This window comes from Vipera ursinii, assembly GCF_947247035.1.
Source record: "Vipera ursinii genome assembly, chromosome: 4".
In the NCBI taxonomy this organism is placed as follows: Eukaryota; Metazoa; Chordata; class Lepidosauria; order Squamata; family Viperidae; genus Vipera; species Vipera ursinii.
The window spans coordinates 3,068,212-3,089,021 of record NC_139514.1 but is presented as its reverse complement, the minus strand read 5'-3'; the positions used below and the strand labels follow the sequence as shown (position 1 = coordinate 3,089,021).

The 20,810-nt window shown below is 46.6% G+C and overlaps 1 protein-coding gene across 1 annotated transcript in view; it reads right to left on the bottom strand.

Moving 5' to 3' along the window:
* The window catches only part of FCHSD2 (FCH and double SH3 domains 2), a 129,889-nt gene extending 113,976 nt beyond the window's left edge, over nucleotides 1-15,913 (bottom strand). The window contains exons 1-2 of the mRNA XM_083362587.1: nucleotides 15,759-15,913; nucleotides 9,993-10,090 (exon numbers count right to left, since the gene is read on the bottom strand). Coding sequence (XP_083218713.1) covers nucleotides 9,993-10,090; nucleotides 15,759-15,779 — 119 coding nt within the window. The 5' untranslated portion in view covers nucleotides 15,780-15,913. The remainder of the gene's footprint in view (nucleotides 1-9,992; nucleotides 10,091-15,758) is intronic.
* Between the last annotated feature and the right edge of the window lie 4,897 nt (nucleotides 15,914-20,810).

The following is a 20,810-nucleotide window of genomic DNA, read 5'->3' as shown; positions in this document are numbered from 1 at the left end:
GGGAGACATGATGGCAGACTTCCAGGATTTGAGGGGCTGCCCCAAAGAAGAGGGAGTCAAGCTATTCTCCAAAGCACCAGAGTGAAGGACAAGAAACAAGGATTGGAAACTGACCAAAGAGAGAAGCAACCTGGAATTAAGGAGAAACTTCCTGACAGTGAGGACAATTAATGAGTGGAACAACCTGCCTCCAGAAGTGGTGAATGCTCCAAAACTGGAGGTATTTAAGAAGAGAGTGGACAGCTATTTGTTTGGAATGGCGTAGGGCTTCCTGCTTGAGCAGGGGGGTTGGACTAGAAGACCTCCAAGGTCCCTTCCAGCTCTATTCTATTCTATTCTATTCTGTATTTCTATTCTATTCTATTCCATTCTTCCATTGCATTCCACATTTTGTATTCTATTCTATTCCATTCCATATATTCTATTCTATTCTATTCCATTCCATATTTTCTATTCTATTCTATTCTATTCTATTCTATTCTGTATTTCTATTCTATTCTGTATTTCTATTCTATTCTATTCCATTCTTCCATTGCATTCCACATTTTGTATTCTATTCTATTCCATTCCATATATTCTATTCTATTCTATTCCATTCCATATTTTCTATTCTATTCTATTCTATTCTATTCTATTCTATTCTATTCTGTATTTCTATTCTATTCTGTATTTCTATTCTATTCTATTCCATTCTTCCATTCCATTCCATATATTCTATTCTATTCTATTCCATTCCATATTTTCTATTCTATTCTATTCTGTATTTCTATTCTATTCCATTCCATTCTTCCATTCCATTCCACATTTTCTCCTCTTCTATTCCATTCCATTCCATATTTGCCATTCTATTCTATTCTATTCTATTCTATTCTACTCTACTCTATTCTACTCTATTCTATTCTAATTCTTATACTTATACTTATACTTATTCTTATTCTATTCCATATTTTCTATTCTATTATTCTATTCTATTCTATTCTATTCTATTCTATTCTGTATTTCTATTCTATTCTATTCTATTCTATTCTATTCTATTCTATTCTATTCTATTCTATTCTATTCTATTCTATTCCGCCATCAAACGAAACATTGCAGAACCCGAGACCACAAGTTGGTTCGGTGTTGCAACACAATGAAGCCCTCACAAAATAACCCCACTCACCGCTATGCAGAAAATGTGAGATCTATTTATGTTCCTATTTCTTTTGTCTCTCCCTCCCTTCCTCGCAACGTGATGGGCTTGACAGGATTCCCTTTGGGGAGGAAAACACAAGTTTCCATCTGTTCCTCGTTTGGGTAACAGCCTGATCTAGTATCAAGCTTTCTTGTTTCTGACCACGTGAGAATTGTCACACTTGTTTCTCTGCAGTTTTCCTCGTTCCCATTTACCTCTGTCCCAGAATCCCAGGGTTAAATTCACCCTAGCCCTGCTTTTTCTACCTTTCAGAATAATTACCTGGAAAGCAAATATCATAAGCCTTCTTGGCACTGTCAAACTTGTTTTCATCTCTGTGGTATAAAGTCTCCTACTTGAGCAGGTGGGGGTGGACTAGAAGACCTCCATGGTCCCTTCTGCCTCTGTTATTCTGAATACTTCTGTATATGTGGAACGGCTCCGAAAATGGCTTAAAAATTACAGATTGTCCTCAACTCACGGCCATAACTGGGAGCCCAAATTTCTGTTGCTAGGCAAGACAGTGGTTTGCCACGGTCATTAAGCAAGTCGCTGCCCGTGGTCAAGTGAAATCATGGGGCCGTTAAACAAAGCTGACTTCCCCCACTTGAGTCTCCTTTGTCAGAAGCCACCCGGGAAGACTACGCATGGATGACCACGTGATCCTGGGACGCTGCAATCATCCTAAATACATCCTAGTTGCCAAGGGCCTGAATTTTGATCACGGGTCCGTCAGGATGCTGCAACGGTCGTAAGTGTGAAAAAGTGTCCTCAGTCGCTTTTGCCAGTGCTGTTGTAACTGCAAATGGTCAGTAAATGAATGGTCGTAAGTCAAGGGCTACCCTGAGTTGCCATGAACAGGAATTTAAGATGCTTAAGAGGGACACACAAGGAAATGATCCTCTACTGTGTGTGTGTGTGTGCGCACACACACACATATATGTCTGAAATGACATAGGGCACAGGGTCTTCAAACATAGGGTATCCTGCTTGAGCAGGGGGTTGGACTAGAAGACCTCCAAGGTCCCTTCCAACTCTTGTTATTCTGTTTTGTTCTACTAAATGAAGAGTTTTCCTTGCTGCTTCACTTGCTTCGAAAAATGAAAGCAAAAGAGAAAAGAAATTCACAGCTGCAGGTACAGATCTAGGTTGCTGTGGTTTTAGGATCCCTACTTAACTTTCGTTTCAGGGTCCTTAGCAAGCAAACCAAATAAAACTTTTGTTAAACGTTTTGAATATCTGCTGGAACACCCATCCTCCACTGATAATGTAACCTGAAAAGAAAAAACGGGATGAAGGCCTGTAAAATCATACGGGATTATCGATAATTTTAGAGCAGGGGTCTTCCAACTGGGCCCTTTGATGACTTGTGGACTTCAACTCCCAGAATTCCTCAACCAGGCAAGCTGAGGAATTCTGGAGTTGAAGTCCGCAAGTCATGGAGGGGCCATAGTTCCCTCATGCTGGCTCAGGAATTCTGGGAGTTGAAGTCCATGAGCAATGAAGGGGCCAAAGTTTCCCCCATGCTGGCTCAGGAATTCTGGGAGTTGAAGTCCACGAGTCAAGAAGGGGACAAATTTCCCCCATGCTGGCTCAGGAATTCTGGGAGTTGAAGTCCACACACCTTAAAGTTGGCCAGGCCGAGAAACACTGGTGTGGAAGGCTAAGCATACACATCTATCTATCTATCTATCTATCTATCTATCTATCTATCTATCTATCTATCTATCTATCTATCCATCTTTTTCGTTCTGAATCTTCTTCGTTCAACAGTACAGTCAGTGCATGAACCAAGCTAGAAAAATATTGTTGACAGACAGGCATTTGCTGGGAAAAGGAAGGCAAGCGTTTAAATCTTTTCTCAGAAAAACCAACTGTATAGGTCAGGAGTAGGTAGTGTAGTGGTGTCCTGTTTTTGCACCCCACGGCACAGCGGCGCCCCATTTTCGTGTCCCAAGGTGTAGCGGCGGCCCATTTTTGCACCCTGTGGCACGGCGTCCTGGTTTAGCGCCCCACGGCCGTGGCACTAGCACAAATGACGGGGTGTGCGCACATATGCACGCACAGTGGCTAGCCTGTCCTGCGGCCCACAGCTTGGGGACCCCTGAACTACAAGTCCTGCAAGGTCCCTTCCACCTCTATTCCGATTGACTGATTCTGCAAGTGGAGTCTTACGGGTAGCAGGCAAGCAAATAGGGATTTTAACACACGCATCAAACAGCAAGGATGATTTTACGCAGGCACAAGGGAATAGAGTTTTAAAGACAGCTAAACTGGTACCTTGCTCAAGAGTAGTAACTGCGAGAGAACCATCATTTAGTCATGAGCCAGCCGTGTGCGGCAGCTGCCAAAAAAGCCAACAACACAGTGCTAGGCTTCATTAACAGAGGGACAGAATCAAGATCACATGAAGAGTTAATACCACTTTACAAGGCCTTGGTAAGGCCACACTTGGAACACGGCATCCAGTTTTGGTCACCACGATGTAAAAAAGATGTTGAGACTCTGGAAAGAGTGCAGAGAAGAGCAACAAAGAGGATCAGGGGACTGGAGGCTAAAACATACAAAGAACGGTTGCTGGAATTGGGGATGTCTAGTTTAATGAAGAGAAGGATGAGGGAGGACATGATAGCAGTGTTCCAATATCTCAGGGGCTGCCCCAAAGAAGAGGGAGTCAAGCTATTCTCCAAAGCACCTGAAGACAGGACAAGAAGCCACAGATGGAAACTAACCAAGGAGAGAAGCAACCTGGAACTAAGGAGAAACTTCCTAACAGTGAGGACAACTAACCACTGGAACAACCTGCCTCCAGAAGCTGGGAATGCTCCAACACTGGAAGTTTTTAAGAAGAGACTGGACAGCCATTTGTCTGAAATGGTATAGGGTTTCCTGCCTGAGCAGGGGGTTGGACTAGATGACCTCCAAGGTCCCTTCCAACATCATCATCATCATCATCATCATTATTAATTAAACTGAGATTAGACTGGATTGAAACGTCTGAAATATCGGAAAAGATGGAAATTAAGTGAACGCAGCCGTCGCCTTACAAGTCGCTTCAAAAATCTTCTCCTTAAAAATCTCCAGCGCGACACAGAAGTGTTAATTCATTAACCTAACAATTAACGATGCATATTTGACATCTGAATTAACTTAAAAGTCCTGATGATGGGGGGGGAGGCAACCTTCTCACTTGCCAAGACAGGTAATCAACACCCCCAACCCCAAAGTTTTCAGCCTCTGCATACTTTACAACAGCCATAAGGAGCAAAAAAATCCAACAAAACCCCGAGTTGTTAGCTGATGGGAGATTTTTTTCAGCTCATGTTTAAAGGATGATAAAAAGTGTGTCGCTGCTCAATTAACACTTTTTTTAAAAAAAAAATCAGTGGATCTTTATTGCGTTCAGAAGTTGTAATGGCAGGGCCCGGAGGGAGATGGGCGGTACAGTTCAACTCCCAGAAACCTATGCTGGCTTGTGGGATTCTCGGAATTAAGGTCCAGATCTCAAAGTTCCTGAGATTGAGGAACATTACCTATAGAGCAGGGGTGCCTGGCTGAGGAATCCTGGGAGTTGAAGCCCACAAGTCATCAAAGGGGCCAAGTTTGAAGACCCCTGCTATACAGGAAAAATTAATTGGTCAAAGGGATTCCTTTCTCGTATCTTATTCCGAGATGAACTACAACCGCAATTGTAGTTGCAGTTTTCTGTTGCCCAGCCAGGAAGTCATTAACTGAGCCAGGCCCCGATTTTTATGACTTTTTTAAGCCAATCACTTAAATTGTGAATTGACCCCATTCAGTTTGCATGTCGGATGTCAGCTGGTAAGGTCACAAAGGCGATCAAGGGACACCCGGGATGCTGCAAAACTCAGCATCAAAACTCAAGATTTTGATCACCTAACTGGGGGAAGCTGAGAAGGTCGTAAGCGTGAGGATGGGGTGTAAGTTACTTTTTTCAGCGCTAGTGTAACTTTGAAGGTTGCTAAATGAACGGCTGTAAGTTGAGGGCTACTTCTACAAAGCATCGTTATCAAGCAGGGATAACAGAACAGAGTTAACAGAATTGGAAGGGACCTTGGAGGTCATCTAGCCCAACCCCCTGCTCAATACCACTTCAAATAAAAGGTTGTCCAGTCTCGTCTTAAAAACCTCCAGTGTTGGAGCACCCACAACTTCTGGAGGCAGGTGGTTCCACTGGTTTATTGTTCTCAGTGTCAGGAAATTCCTCCTTTAATTCTAGGTTATTTCTCTCCTTGATTAGTTTCCATCCGTTGCCTCTTGTCCTGCGTTCAGGTGCTTTGGAGAATAGCTTGACTCCCTCTTCTTTGGGGCAGCCCCTGAGATATTGGAAGAGTTGCTATCATGTCCCCCCTCGCCCTTCTCTTCATTCCCAATTCCAGAAACCGTTCCTTCTATGTTTTAACCTCCAGTCCTCTAATCATCTTTGTTGCTCTTCTCTGCACTCTTTCTAGAGTCTCAACATCTTTTTTACATGGTGGTGACCAAAACTGGATGCCGTATTCCAAGTGTGGCCTTACCAAGGCATTGTAAAGTGGTATTAACACTTCACCAGATCTTGATTCTATCCCTTTGTTAATGCAGCCTGGCACCCTGTTGGCTTTTTTGGCAGCTGCCACACACTGCTGGCTCATATTGAAGTGACGGTCCACTAGGACTCCGAGATCCCTCTCACAGTCACTACTATTGAGCAAGGTACCACCTATACTATACCTGTGCAGTTCAAAGGTATGAAGTTCCAGGGCAAGAGGAATCCCAGCTCACTTCTTTTTTTTTCTTTTCTTTTTTTCCACGAGTCAAAGCGGAAATCCTTTTTCAATCGGGGTAGCAAAAAAAAAACAAAACACGCTCCAACCACGGTGCCCTCTGTATATTTCCGTCTGTGAGTTATTCCCTTTCCATCTTGCATGAAAAGCTTTGACATCTGTGTTATAACCGAGCCTTAATTGGCCAAGCTGTTGAGGAAGCACGGAGCCAATTCATCATTTTCAGAACTGATTTCGGGGGGGGGGGGGGCGTTACAAATAAGGAACATTTATCTCCTAGGAGGGCCTACGGGGAGTAGCTCCGGGGAGGCCAACGGTAACTTCAAATGGCCGTTAAGTAAACAGTCGTAAGTCGAGGACTGTCTGTACGGGCAAAGAACTCCTAACAGTGAGGAAAGTGAAGAAGCTTCTGGGATGAGAAGGGAAACGTTTTCAAGGGAGGAAAAAAAGCAAGGAAATCCAGTTGCCTTTTGGGGAAAACACCTTTGGGACTAGCCAAAGAGTTTAGAGTTAGGATCCAGTTTGGACTTTAGGATAAGGGGGAATTTGAAGAAGAGGCACAGTTGGGTGGCACGGATGAGATCCTGAGAGGTGAGGAGCTTCCTGAACCCAAGGCCAGGTATGACACCGTGGGTGGATATGGTGCAAGGAGAGAGAGCGTTCAAAGATAGGAAGATATTGTACAGAAGAAGTCAGTTAAAGTGCGGAGAAGAGCAACTAAGATGATTAAAGGCCTGCAGACTAAAACATACGAAGAACGGCTGCGGGACTTCGGTCTGGCCAGTGTGGAGAAAAGAAGAAATAGGGGAGACATGATAGCAGCGTTCCAGTATTTGAGGGGCTGCCCCAAAGAGGAGGGGGGGGGTCAACTTATTTTCCAAAACACCTGAGGGCAGGACGAGAAGCAACGGATGGAAACCAATCAAGGAGAGAAGCAACCTGGAACTAAGGAGAAACTTCCTGACAGTGAGAACAATTAGCCAGTGGAACAACCTGCCTCCAGAAGCTGTGAATGCTCCAACGCTGGAAGTTTTTAAGAAGAGACTGGACAGCCATTTGCCAGAAATGGTATAGGGTTTCCTGCCTGAGCAGGGGGTTGGACTAGATGACCTCCAAGGTCCCTTCCGACTATATTCCAATTGATTCTGGGGACAGCAACAGCATTTAGACCTGTGTGTGTGTGTGTGTGTGTGTGTGTGTGTGTGTGTGTGTGTCTTCAAACCTGGCCCTTTGACGACTTGCAGGCTTCAACTTTTTTTTTGAAAGGTTGTGTATGTGGCATGGCCCCTGCACTCTTGCCAGCCCTGTGTTTGTGATAGACCTGCATCTCAAAAGATGAGAAGGCGGCGAGGCGTTTTGTTCAGCTCCCCACCGACTTCCAGAGAAAGACTTAATAGATCTGGACACACAGAAAAAACTCTTTTTGTGATCATAAAAGGCCATCCTCACTGACGGAAAATAAATCTACAGGCAAGCAACCGGTCCGGCTGGCAATTTCCGCGCCAAAAAAGACACAGCAAAAATTCCACCGGGCAACACACACACACACACACACCAGGATGAGCTGAATGCCTGACGAGCATTCTGTGACAGATGACTACTGACGGACGCGACGGCTTTATCGGGCCGCACGCTTTGCAAATTTGCTATGAGAGTCCTCCTCAGCACTGCCATTTTAGACGGAGCAATTTGCAAGGCGCCTGTGATCCTGCTGGATTTGCAATCAGAAAGCCCCAGCGCGCTGACGATTTATTGATTACATGCAAATATTTCTTCACAAGCCTGTCCGAGAAATCAATGCTCTCTAAACCGAGCCCGTCATTATTCCTCCAGGCGCTTATCCGACCTGCTTCAATCCCCGTGGATTCTTTTGAAATAGAAATGGATAAAATGCTAAGGAGGAGAAGAAAAGTCCTACTCAGGCCGTTAAACGCTACAGGGAGTCCTCAGGTTACGACCACGAGTGTGCCCCACGTTTAGATTGCCAGGTGAGAACATTTGCTAAGTGAGTTCTGCCCCTTTATACGACCTTTCTTGCCACCATTAAGCGAATCACTCCGGTTGTTCAGTTAGTCACACGGTTGTTAAGTGAATCTGGCTTTTCCCCATGTTGACTTTGCTGGTCAGAAGGTTGCAAAAGGGGATCACGTGACCTCCGGGGACGCCGAGACCGTCATAAATATGAGTCAGTTGCCAAGCCTCCGAATCCTGATCGTGGGACGATGGGGAACGCTGCAACAGTCGTTAAGGGCGAAAAGCGGTCGTAAGTCTTTTTTTCCGGGGCCGTTGCAACTTTGGTCGCTAAATAAACTGTCGTAAGTCGAGGACTACCTGAATACAAGGAGTACTTGACTTCACAACCATTTCTTGAGCAACTGCTCAAACTCACAATAGTGCTGGAAAAAGGGATTTATCATCAGTCCCCCCCACCACTTCCAACCAGCGAAGCAGCCCCATTTGGGCGCTTGGCAACCAGCACGTATTTAGAAAAAATTGCAGCGTCCTTCCCGGGGGCATGCGATTCCCCTTTTGGCGACCTTTTGACCCGCAAGAATGAACGGGGGAAGCCACATTCGCTTAACGGCCGCGTGATTCACTTAACAACTGCCATGATGATTTGCTTCATCGTCACGGCAAAAACTGTTGCGGCATCCACACGGTCGTCTGATCAAAATTCGGACACTTGGCAGCATTCTGATGACCGTTGCTGGGTCCCAAGGTCACGTGACCCCCTTTCGCCACCTTCTGACCAGCAAAGTCAGTGAGGGAAGCCAGATTCACTTAACAACCGTGTTACTAACTCCAACAACTGCAGTGATTCACTTAAGAATTAACCAGTGGAACAGCTTGCCACCAGAAATCGTGGGCGCTCCATCACTGGAGGTTTTTAAGAAGAGGCTAGACAGCCACTTAGCTGAGATGGTACAGGGTTGGACTAAAAGACCTCCAATGTCCTTATACTATTCTATTCTAATTTTGTTCTGTTCTGTATTCCATTCTGTATTTCTATTCTAATTCTTATTTCTATTCTATTCATTCCTATTCCTATTCTAATTTTTATTTCTGTTCTATTCTAATTTTTATTTCTATTCTATTCTAATTTCTATTCTATTCTAATTTTTATTTCTATTCTATTCTAATTCTTATTTCTATTCTAATTCTATTCTAATTATTTCTATTCTAATTCTATTCTATTCTAATTCTTATTTCTATTCTATTCATTCCTATTCCTATTCTATTCTAATTTCTATTCTAATTCTATTCTATTCTAATTATTTCTATTCTAATTCTATTCTAATTCTTATTTCTATTCTATTCATTCCTATTTCTATTCTATTCTAATTCTTATTTCTATTCTAATTCTATATTCTATTCTATTCTAATTCTTATTTCTATTCTATTCATTCCTATTCCTATTCCTATTCTATTCTAATTCTTATTTCTATTCTAATTCTATTCTATTAATTCTTATTCCTATTCTATTCCTATTCTATTCCTTTCTATTCTATTCTATTCTATTCTATTCTATTCTATTCTATTCTATTCTATTCTATTCCCAACTGTGGCAAGAAAAGACATAAAATGGGGCAAAACTCACAAAACAAATGTCTCGCTTAGCAACAGAAATTTTGGATCTCAACTGAGGTGGTAAGTGGAGGACCACCTTTCATTTATAAACGCCACTGATCTCGCTAGCTTTTCTCCAAAGCCAATTTGCAAGCATTTCCACTTCTGGCTCTTTTTAAGGTGAAGCTGGCCAGGATCCAACCCCCCCTCCAAAAGGGAAACTGCCAAGGCAGCTCAACCATTTTGGACGCTTCGTCTCCCATCTTTGTTAAAAAACTGCTGGGGGAAAACATGCATTGTGTTAGTTCCAGTGATAACTTCCAGCTGTGGCGAGGCCTTCAAGAGTTTTGAAAGCAGGAAATCTTAAAAGGAAATTCCATCAGTTCCTGGAGTTTTGTAACACAAACGGTTGTTCCAAAAAGGAGCTCGGACAAGGGGAAGGGAGACATTTGGCTGTTCATTTTTACCTCATGTCTTCAAGCAAGTCGCATTCGGCCTGATGCTTCGCTTGAAGTTTTGTCATCTGCTCGGCCTGGATGAGTTTCAGCTCTTGAGTGATTTTCACCTAGGAAAGAGGGGGGGGGGAAATGTAGTTTGTATACATTATTTTCTTTAAACTTCTTTCTCGTTTAAGACTATAAGTCAGGGCTCTTCAAACTGGGCCCCTTGATGACTTGTGGACTTCAACTCCCAGAATTCCTCAGCCAGGCATGCTGGCTGAGGAATTCTGGGAGCTGAAGTCAAGTCATCAAAGGGCCCAGTTTGAAGACCCCTGCTATAAATGCTGTAAAGTCAGGGTTTTCCAACCTTGGCAATGTTTAGACGGCTGGACTTCATCTCCCAGAATTCCCCAGCCAGCATGGCTGGCTGGGGAATTCTGGGAGTTGAAGTCCAGTTGTCTTAACATTGCCAAGGTTGGGATACTCTGCTGTAACTGATAGGCCATTACAGGTAGGCCTCAACTCACAATTGGGACAACTACAATTTCCATTGCGAAGCCAGGCGGTCATTAAGTAAGCCACGCCTCATTTCACGACCTTTTTTGGCTACGGCTGTTAAGCAAATCACTGCCGTTAAGTGAACCGTGCAGTTGTTAAGTGAATTTCCCTTCACTGGTTTTGCAGCCGGCTGGGAAGCTTGCAAATGGCAAATACACACACGTTTGCCAAATGCCCGCATTTTGATCATGTAGCCATGGGGATGCTGCAACGGTCGTAACTGCGAGGACCAGCCATCTGTTTCACTTAGTAACAGAAATTTTGGGCTCAATTGTGGTCGTACGTCGAGGACTACGCGTATATTGCGATTCCACTACCTTAGCGGCTCACCCCCACAGCCAAATGGCCACGACGTAGCTTTCTCGAAAGACAGCAATGTCTTTGACGCCAACGTAATCCCGGAAGCAGAATCCGTTTGATCAATGCAAGATGCAAAATTTCCTGCATTATGAATGATATCGCCGGCCGCGTTCGCCGTGTTCCCAAATAATCAAACAACCTGGCTCTCTCTGCAGAAAAGTCACCTTACACTCAGGTGACCCCTTGCATCGGAGGAGGCCAAGCCTCCGCCAAAAAAAACGAACAACTCGACAATAATTCCAGCCAGCAGGAAGCACACTTTGAAAAATTTCTCTAGCTCTCTTCAAAAAAAAAGGGGCAGATCGATAGAAAGAAAAAACGAAACCTTCCATGCTCTGGCTTCTCGCTAGAGTCAACAACCGGGACACCGTATGTTATCTGAAGGTTAAAAGGTTTAAATATTAATATTCCAACTGCTTTGAAGGCACTCACGGTGAAAAAGTTAAATGAACTCGTGGGAACGGTCTGAAAAACAAGAACCGCTGAATGCAGAAACGAAGGGCGAAATGGGAAAAACCCCTCAAAGAGCTAGTAGGAAAAACCTGGAATGACGGGATTCAAGCCAGGTTAGCCCAGGCTAGCAAAAAAGAAACTTAAGGACTAGCGCCTTTTCCAATTATCTCATTTTATTAACAGGCAGCTCTTCTCCCCAGCCCCCCCCCCCGGGGCCAGCCCTAAGGAGCTCCTGAAAGTTGCTGCTCTTTAACTGTGTTAATTGGAAAAGAATCCATCATATATATATATATATATATATATATATATATATATATATATATATATATATATATATATATATATATATATATATATACACACACACACACACACACACACACACACATATATATATATATATATATATATATATACACACATATATATATATATATACACACACATATATATATATACATACATATATACATACATACATATACATACATATATACATACATATATACATACATATATACATATATATATATATATATATATATATATATATATATATATATATATCCATTTCACCACCTTTCTTGCCACGGTTGTTAAAGCGAATCTGGCTTCCCCACTGATTAGGCTTGTCAGGTGGTGGCAAAAGGGGATCACATGAGCCCGGGGCACTGCGACCATCCTAAATACGAACCCATTGCTAAGTGGCCGAATTTGGGGATGCTACGAGGGTCCTAAGTGTGAAAAATGGTCCTAAGTCATAAGCCGTAAGTGCAAAACTGTGCGCGGTGCCCCAAATGAAACGCCCGTTCTTAAAGAGATTTGTCGTGTAATCCTCTGCTTTTCCCACTAGTCCACCACACCTTTTTCTGATTCCCCCAGCTGGGAGTCTCCAGGTTTTTCAAGTAGATCCTCTTTGTTGCTCTTCTCTGCCCTCTTTTTAGAGTCTCAACATCTTTTTTTACATCGTGGTGTCCAGTTTCGGTCACCAGGATGTAGAAAAGATGTTGAGACTCTAGAAAGAGGGCAGAGAAGAGCAACGAAGAAGATCAGGGGGGGCTAGAGGCTAAAACATACAAGGAACGGCTGCTGGAATTGGGGGTGTCTAGTTTAATGAAGAGAAGGACGAGGGGGGGACAGGATAGCAGCCTTCCAACATCTCAGGGGCTGCCCCAAAGAAGAGTTGGGGGTCAAGCTCTTCTCCGAAGCCCCTGAAGGCAGGACAAGAAGCAATGGATGGAAACTAGTCAAGGAGAGAAGCAACCTGGAATTAAGGAGGAATTTCCTGACAGTTGGAACAATTAACCAGTGGAACCACCTGCCTCCAGAAGCGGTGCACTTATTTTATTTATTTATTTTATTGAATTTATATACCGCCCTTTCCCGAAGGACTCAGGGCAGTTTACAGGGTACTTAAAACATTGATATAAAAATTAAAAACAATTAAAAGAATTAAATTTAATCCCTGAAAATTTTTTTAAAAACCCAATTAAAACTGCTAATGCCTTGGTTTTTACTTCTTGGTATTTTGCTGTTCTGGGCACATACCACATATTAAAACCATACAGTACAGGTAGGCATGCTTCAACACTGGAAGTTTTGAAGAACAGACTGGGCAGCCATTTGCCTGAAATGGTATAGGCTTTCCTGCCTGAGCAGGGGGTTGGACTAGATGACCTCCAAGGTCCCTTCCAACTTTATGATTACTCTTACTAGATGCTCAACGGAACTTGGGAATCCGTATTAGAAAATACTCTTTAACAAATGGCTTTTTAAATCTTTTCTTTCCGCCCCCCCGCCCCCGCAATAACCGAGAGCTGCGTTCACACCGTTATATATAGAGAGAGAAAGGGGAAAGCCCAACCGTTTTTGCATTCAAAAGAACAAAACCAGGTGGAAAACGCAAAAAAAAACGAAGCTGGTTGAGCGATTCAAAAGTTGTGGGTGCTCCACAACCGGAGGTTTTTAAGGAGAGACTGGACAGCCACTTGTCTGGAAGACTTAGGGCAGGGGTAGGCAACCTTGGCTCTTTTATGACTCATGGACTTCAACTCCCAGAATTCCTGAGTCAGCATAGCTGACTCAGGAATTCTGGGAGTTGAAGTCCATAAGTCATAAAAGAGCCGAGGTTGCCTACCCCTGACCTAGGGTCTCCTGCTTGTGCAGGGGGCTGGATTAGAAGACCTCCAGGGTCCCTTCCAGCTCTGTTACAGGTAGTCCTCAACAGTTCATTTAGCGACCGTTCAAAGTTACGACGGCAGCGAAAACAAGGTCTTATTACCGTTCTTCACTCATACGACCGTTGCAGCATCCCCAGGGTCACGTGATCAAAACTGGCCAACGATTCACGTTTATGACGGTCGCAGCGTCCCGGGGTCACGTGATCCCCTCTTGCGACCTTGGGACAAGCAAAGTCAATGGGGCGGTGGGGTGGGGGAAAAGCCAGATCCGCTTAACGACCGTGTTACCGACTTAATCAATGCAATGATTCACCGCAGCAGGAAAACTCATAAAATGGGGCAAACTCACTTAACCAACGTTTCACTTAGCAACGTACATTTTCGGTCTCAATTCTAGCCGTTAACTCGAGGGCTCCCTGTATTCCGTTACCTGCTGTTAGCTCAGCTCCAAAAAGGTTTTTTTTTGTTTGCCCAAGACAGATGCCCCTATTTCTAACACCTCCCAACGAAGTTCTGCAAGCAAAAGCAAAAACCACCCCAAGGGGGGAAAGGAAAAAAAGAAAGAAAGAAAAAAGCAGCCTTAATTTTCTCAACAACCACCCAAAAAGAATCCACCCTGCGGTTTGTTTTTTAACCCAAAGGCTAAACTTGTTTGTATTTTTCATCCGAACGGCCCAGGACAAATATTTCTCCAAGCAAAGCTCATTATCCTGGATGGAAACTCCAGTTATTTCCCCCACCCGGACGAAAAGTCAAGCACACCACGCAAACCACCAGAGGAATAAACCAGACGGCCTGCAAACAGGGGGGCAGAACGTGGCTTGCCCGGCTGAACCGATCCTACTAAACCCCGATGTCGGGCAAGCCAGGATCGGCATCCTCCTCCTCCCTCCCCACTGGGAAGCCCTGCCTTTTGTTGACAAAAATTAAACCTCTTTTCCCTGATGAATTTTAGCCAGGTCTGAACACGCAGGCACACGCCGGTGTGGGTGGCTGCTGTTGTTGTTGCTTAAACAGTACACACGTTTTTATGTCGGGGCTAAGACGGAGGGTGTGTGTGTGTGTGTCTGTGTGTGTCCAGCTATGCAAGAGACGGGCGGCTGTCTAAATGTGTTTGATCGACAGACTTGGAGATCTCCCCGATGGGAGGCTTGCAAAGGGTGCCCCACAGATGGTGTGTGTGTGTGTGTGTGTGTCTTCTCCTTGTTCTTCACGCCTGGGGTCCTGCACCCCTCTGGAGACCCACAGACGAGGGCTTGTGCCCCTTTTTGGCAACCGCTGGCCAGACAGAAGCGTCCTGGCAGGCCTAAGCCTCCGTGGCTGGGACCCAGGCCCTAAAAATAGCCGCCTTGCATCGGGGCCAACCGGACAGTTCCTTCCCGGCCAAGGCCTTGAAAGCTGGGAAGGAAAGATGAGTTGGGGGGGGGGTCTTCAACCCAAGGATGGTGCCCACCCTGGGGTTGTCAGTTGGCCCTTCCCAGCCTCCTCCTCCTCCTCCTCCACCGATGGAAGCCAATGCAGGGCACCTTGGCCCTTTCCTGACCAGCCGGCTTATCCTCGACCTCCACCCTCCCCCTCCTTCTTTTCCTGCCTAGCCCAAGCAGGCTGGCTGGGGAGGATGGGAGCTGCAATCCCACCCCCCACCCCCACCTCTGAGCGCCCCCAGGGGTGGGGAAGGCAGCTGGGGCTGAGCAGCAGAGGCGTCTCGAACCCTGGCTGGCCCTACTCGGGAGTAATTCCTAATTTTCCAGCCCAGCAGGGTCGGCTGCCCCTTTCTAAGAAGGAGGGAGCGGGGGTGGAGGGGTGGGTCCCAGGACCCCCCCCCACCCCTCTCCCCTCTCCAGCAGCCTCTCCTCCACCCTTCCTTCTCAGGCTGCAAGCCCAGCAGCCTTCCGCCTCGCACCGAACCGAGCAGCTTGCATTCCCACGACGGCGGGACCCGTGTCTTCTGGAACGTGGGAAGCCTTGCCTCCGGCTCCGCTTTTCTCGGGGCTCGGGCGGAGCAGCCTCCAGCAAGCCCGCCTTGCAGCCCCGACCCCCTCCCCCGCCTCTGCAGACCCCGCAAGACCCCCTCCCCGGCCCAGACCCGCGCCCTGCAGCCCCCCCAAACCTCCCCTCCCCGGCACCCCTCCTCTGCCGACCGCCGCCAGCGCCGTTTCTCCTGCTGGGGAGCCGCCAGCGCCGAGGGAGGACCCGGCGGGCAGCCCCCCCCCCCCAAGACCCTCGCCGCCTGCCCGCTCACCTTCCTCGGCGGCGGCTGCATGGCGGCGGCGGCGGCGGGGCCGCTCTGGGCCTCCACATCAATCCCTCCCCGCCCGGGAGGGCAACGGGCAGGCGGGCGCCGAGCGGCGGGGGCGACGCCGGGCCGGGCTGCGATGCTGCGGCTGCAGCGGCGGCGGCGGCGGCGGCGCGGGGGCAGAAGAGCGGAGGGGCGTGGCCGGGGGGCGTGGCCGGGGGCGTCACCCCCTCGCGCTGCCCGGCCTCCTCGCAGCCACCGGGGCGGGGGCGGGGGGAGGAGGGAGGGGCGTGTCCGCGCCTGCGCATGCCAGCTCTCTCTCTCTCTCTCGCTCTCTCTCTCTCTCTCTCTCTCACACTCACACACACACAAACACAGAGAGTCGCGCGCGCCCGCGAGCGAAAACGCGCGAGACTTCTTCCTCCGCTCGCTTCCTCCCGCAAAAAAAAAAAAAAAGCCCGCGCTTTTTTTTCTTTCTTTCTTTCTTTTCTTTCTTTTTTTTTTTGACGCGCTTCGTCGTCCCTCACAAGTCGGAAAAGGCGAGACGGGATTTGTCACGACTTTCCTCCCCCCCCCCGAGCCTCACCGGCCTGACTCGCGTCACGTGTGGACGCTGAGGCGCGCGAGTTGCCCTGAGGGAGGGGTTTGTGGTGGGGTTTTTTTTTTTTTGGGAGGGGGAGGTTTACTTTCTTCACTTCAACGCGAGGCTTTCCCTTTAGTTCTCTCAGCCGTCCCCCCCCGGGAGTTAAATTAATTTATTTAACAGTTAATTGGTTTGCGGTTTTTTTTTTTTTTTAATGAAGAGAAAGCCAAGCGAGGACGTTCTCTGGCTCCGCGCTTCCGCCGCGTGACAGGGCTCGCGCGGAAGGCGGGGCTAGAGGCAGCCAATCGGAGCGGGCGGCTCGCGAACGGAGCCACGCCTTCCCCCGACACGGTTCCGCCTTCTTATTGGGTGCCGCGTTCTGGCTGGTGCGCCGCGGACGAACGGATCGCGCTCCTAGTCGCTGCTGCCCTCTGGCGGCGAGGCGCTGCAGGAGCAAGGGCTGCCCCAGGCGGGTGGCGTTTTTCCCCAGAGTTGTTTTAATCTTGGTTAATATAATAAACCACCAATGGCTGGGTTGTGGCCCATTAAAACCTGAATTGCACATTCTGTAAATTCGAGAAGCCAAAAGTGAGCATACCTGTTGCATTAATTATTTGGCTGTTCGTATTTATCCCTGTGACAATTGCAGGACTTTTAATACAGGCGGTCCTCGACTTACAACATTTCATTTAGTGACCATTGAAACTCACTAAAGAGGGACTTATGACCGTTTTTCACACTTACAACCATTGCAGCATCCCCATGGGGTCACGGGATCAAAATTCGGATGCTTGGCAACTGACTCATATTTATGACGGTCGCAGTGTCCGGGGTGCGTGTGTCTGTCACGTGATCCCCTTTTGTGACCTTCTGACCAGCAAAGAGCCTTGGTGGAGCAGTGGGCTAATGCCTCCTTAAGTAACACCAGCTGCCCACAATTAGTGCAGGTTCGAGTCCCACCAGGCTCAAGGTTGACTCAGCCTTCCATCCTTCCGAAGTAGGTAAAATGAGGACCCAGATTGTTGGGGGCAATTAAGCTGACTTTGTAATGATGCCACTTGGGGTGTGTGTGAAAGCCCTAATAAGCAGGCATCTACATAGAATGAAGGCTACTACTGCTAAGCTTGTAAGCCGCCCTGAGTCTTCGGAGAAGGGCGGGAGATAACTGGAAATTAAAAAAAAAGTCAATGGGGAAAGCCAGCTTCACTTAACAACCGTGTTACTAACTTCACAACTGCAGTGATTCACTTCACAACTGTGGCAAGAAAAGTCGTAAAATGGGCAAAACTCACTTGAAAACTATCGCTTAACAACAGAAATGTTGGCCTCAATTGTAGTCGCATGTTGAGGACTACCTGTAGTTTACAGGAATTAGCAAAATTACCAACAGAAGCATTTAAGCAAAACATTCAAGGTAGGATGCTGCAACGGTTGTAAGCATGGAAAAACAGTCTTAAGTCACTTTTTCCCCAGTGCTGTTGTAACTTTAAAAGAACAGTAAAAGAACAGCTGTAAGACAAGGGACTACCTGTATTTTGTTTTGCAATTCTACTTAGCTACTGCTAAGCTGGTAAGCCGCCCTGAGTCTTCGGAGAAGGGCGGGATATAAATGGAATTAAAATAAAAAATAAATAAAATAAAAATTCAGTTTACATTTGTCACTTTATACGATCAAACCAGAATAGAGTTGGAAGGGACCTTGGAGGTCATCTAGTCCAACCCCCTGCTCAAGCAGGAGACCTTATACCATTTTTGACAAGTGACTGTCCAGTCTCTTCTTAAAAAACCTCCAGTGATGCAGCACCCACAACATCTGGAGGCAAGCAGTTCCACTGACTAATTGTCCTCACTGTCAGGAAGTTTCTCCTTAGTTCCAGGTTGCTTCTCTCCTTGATGAGTTTCCATCCGTTGCTTCTCGTCCTGACCTCAGGTGCTTTGGAGAATAGCTTGACCCCCTCCTCTTCCTTGTGGCAGCCCCTCAAATACTGGAAGATTGCTATCGTGTCTCCCTTATTTCTTCTTTTCTCCAGACTGGCCAGACCCAAGTCCCGCAGCCGTTCTTCGTATGTTTTAGTCTCCAGGCCTTTAAACATCTTTGTTGCTCTTCTCCGCACTTTAACTGACTTCTTCTGTACCGGATCGGCACCGGATCTTCGCTCCTTCCGGCGCGGGTTAAAGACCCATTTATTCGAACAAGCTGGCCTGGCCTGATGGGGGAACCTTAGGGTTTTAATGGGTTTTATATTCTGATTGTTTTAATTGGGCAATTATTTAATCTTTTTTTAAACTTTTGTATTTCTATTTATATGCCCTGTTCACCGCCCTGAGTCCTTCGGGAGAAGGGCGGTATAAAAATTCAATAAATAATAATAATAAATAATAATAATAATATCTTCCTATCTTTGAACGCTCTCCGACCTTGCACCATATCCACCCACGGTGTCATACCTGGCCTTGGGTTCAGGAAGCTCCTCACCTCTCAGGATCTCATCCATGCCACCCAACTGTGCCTCTTCTTCAAATTCCCCCTTATCCTAAAGTCCAGACTGGATCCTAACTCTAAACCCTTTGGCTAGTCCCAAAGGTTTTTTTCCCCAAAAGGCAACTGGATTTCCTTGCTTTTTTTCCTCCCTTGAAAACGTTTCCCTTCTCATCCCAGAAGCTTCTCCTCTTCACCTTAGGTGAAAACCAAAACGTTTTCGAAGAAACAAACCCAGAAACTCCAGTTGCCCGTTTGGGAAAGCATTTTTGAGACAACCATGATGACCTGGGTAAAAGAGGACCTCCACTTCTGCTGTCAAGGAGAGGAAACATCTGCATAACCATCGGGAGCCAAACTGCTATCTCTGAACTTAAGAACTCATGAGTTGAAGAATTCAACTGCAGATGGAAGTGGGAGAGAGGTTACCAACCTTTCCAAAGCTATGCTGATGGCTTTGTTGAATGGTTTTATTTTAAATGGTTTCCAGAAGGTGGCATCAATTTCCAGATCTTGGTTGACTTCAAGAAGGCTCGGACCTTGGTGGGAGATTTTGAGGAATTCTTCGGTGGGATGGGGCTGAGACTCTGAGGAAATGGCAGAAGAAGAAGGCTGTAGACACATAACTGCAAGATCATTGCACTGATGAAGCTACCTAGTTTGGTCATGAAACGTCTGCAAGAAAACAAACTCAGAGAGCACCAAAGACCCCACAGTCCTCCTCCTCCTCCTCCTCTCTGCAAACCCCCCTCCCTTCTAGCACTGATGATGTTACCTAGCTGGGTCATGAAACGTCTGCAAGAAAACCACCCAGCTCAGAGAGTAGCAAAAACCCCACAGCTCTCCTCCACCTCTTCCTCCTCCTCCTCCTCCTCCTCCTCCTCCTCTCTACAAACTCCACTCCCTCCTAGCATTGATGATGTTACCCAGACGGGTAATGAAATGTCCGCAATATGTCAATGAAAATGCAAGCATCCAGGGCAAAACTATCTTTAAAAGGTTAAATCATGGTAACTGGGCCAAAGTTTGTTAATCTGAGACATTTTGTTACTCATCCAAATAACTTCATCAGTCAAATTTTTTTAAAAAAAAGTTGGTACATTCCAACGACTCTATGCCTTATTAATTTTTTTTTCATTTTGACTGATGAAGTTACTTGGATGAGCAATGAAATATCTCAGATAACAAACTTGGGTCCAGTTGCCATGATTTAACCTTTTTTTAGAGAAATATCTGCAAGAGAACAACCAAGCTCAGATAGTAAAAAGGATCCCACAGTTGTCGTCGTCGTCGTCCTCTCTAAAAACTCTCTCTTCCAGCACTGATGATGTTGCCTAATTGAGTTAAGGGATGAACTGCCACCAGGAAATTGAAAGTTGCCTGGGTGACTTTGGGACAGTCACCAGGAGACAGTGAGTTCTAGTTCTACCCTAGGCACGAAAGCCAGCTGGGTGACCTTTGGGCAAATCGCCAGGAGACGGTGAGTTCTAGTTCTACCCTAGGCATGAAAGCCAGCTGGGTGACTTTGGGCCAGTCACCAGGAGATGGTGAGTTCTAGTCCCGCCTTGGGCATGAAAGCCAGCTGGGTGACTTTGGGCCAGTCACCAGGAGACGGTGAGTTCTAGTCCCGCCTTGGGCATGAAAGCCAGCTGGGTGACTTTGGGCCAATCACCAGGAGACGGTGAGTTCTAGTCCCGCCTTGGGCATGAAAGCCAGCTGGGTGACTTTGGGCCAGTCACCAGGAGACGGTGAGTTCTAGTCCCGCCTTGGGCATGAAAGCCAGCTGGGTGACTTTGGGCCAGTCACCAGGAGACGGTGAGTTCTAGTCCCGCCTTGGGCATGAAAGCCAGCTGGGTGACTTTGGGCCAGTCACCAGGAGACGGTGAGTTCTAGTCCCGCCTTGGGCATGAAAGCCAGCTGGGTGACTTTGGGCCAGTCACCAGGAGACGGTGAGTTCTAGTCCCGCCTTGGGCATGAAAGCCAGCTGGGTGACTTT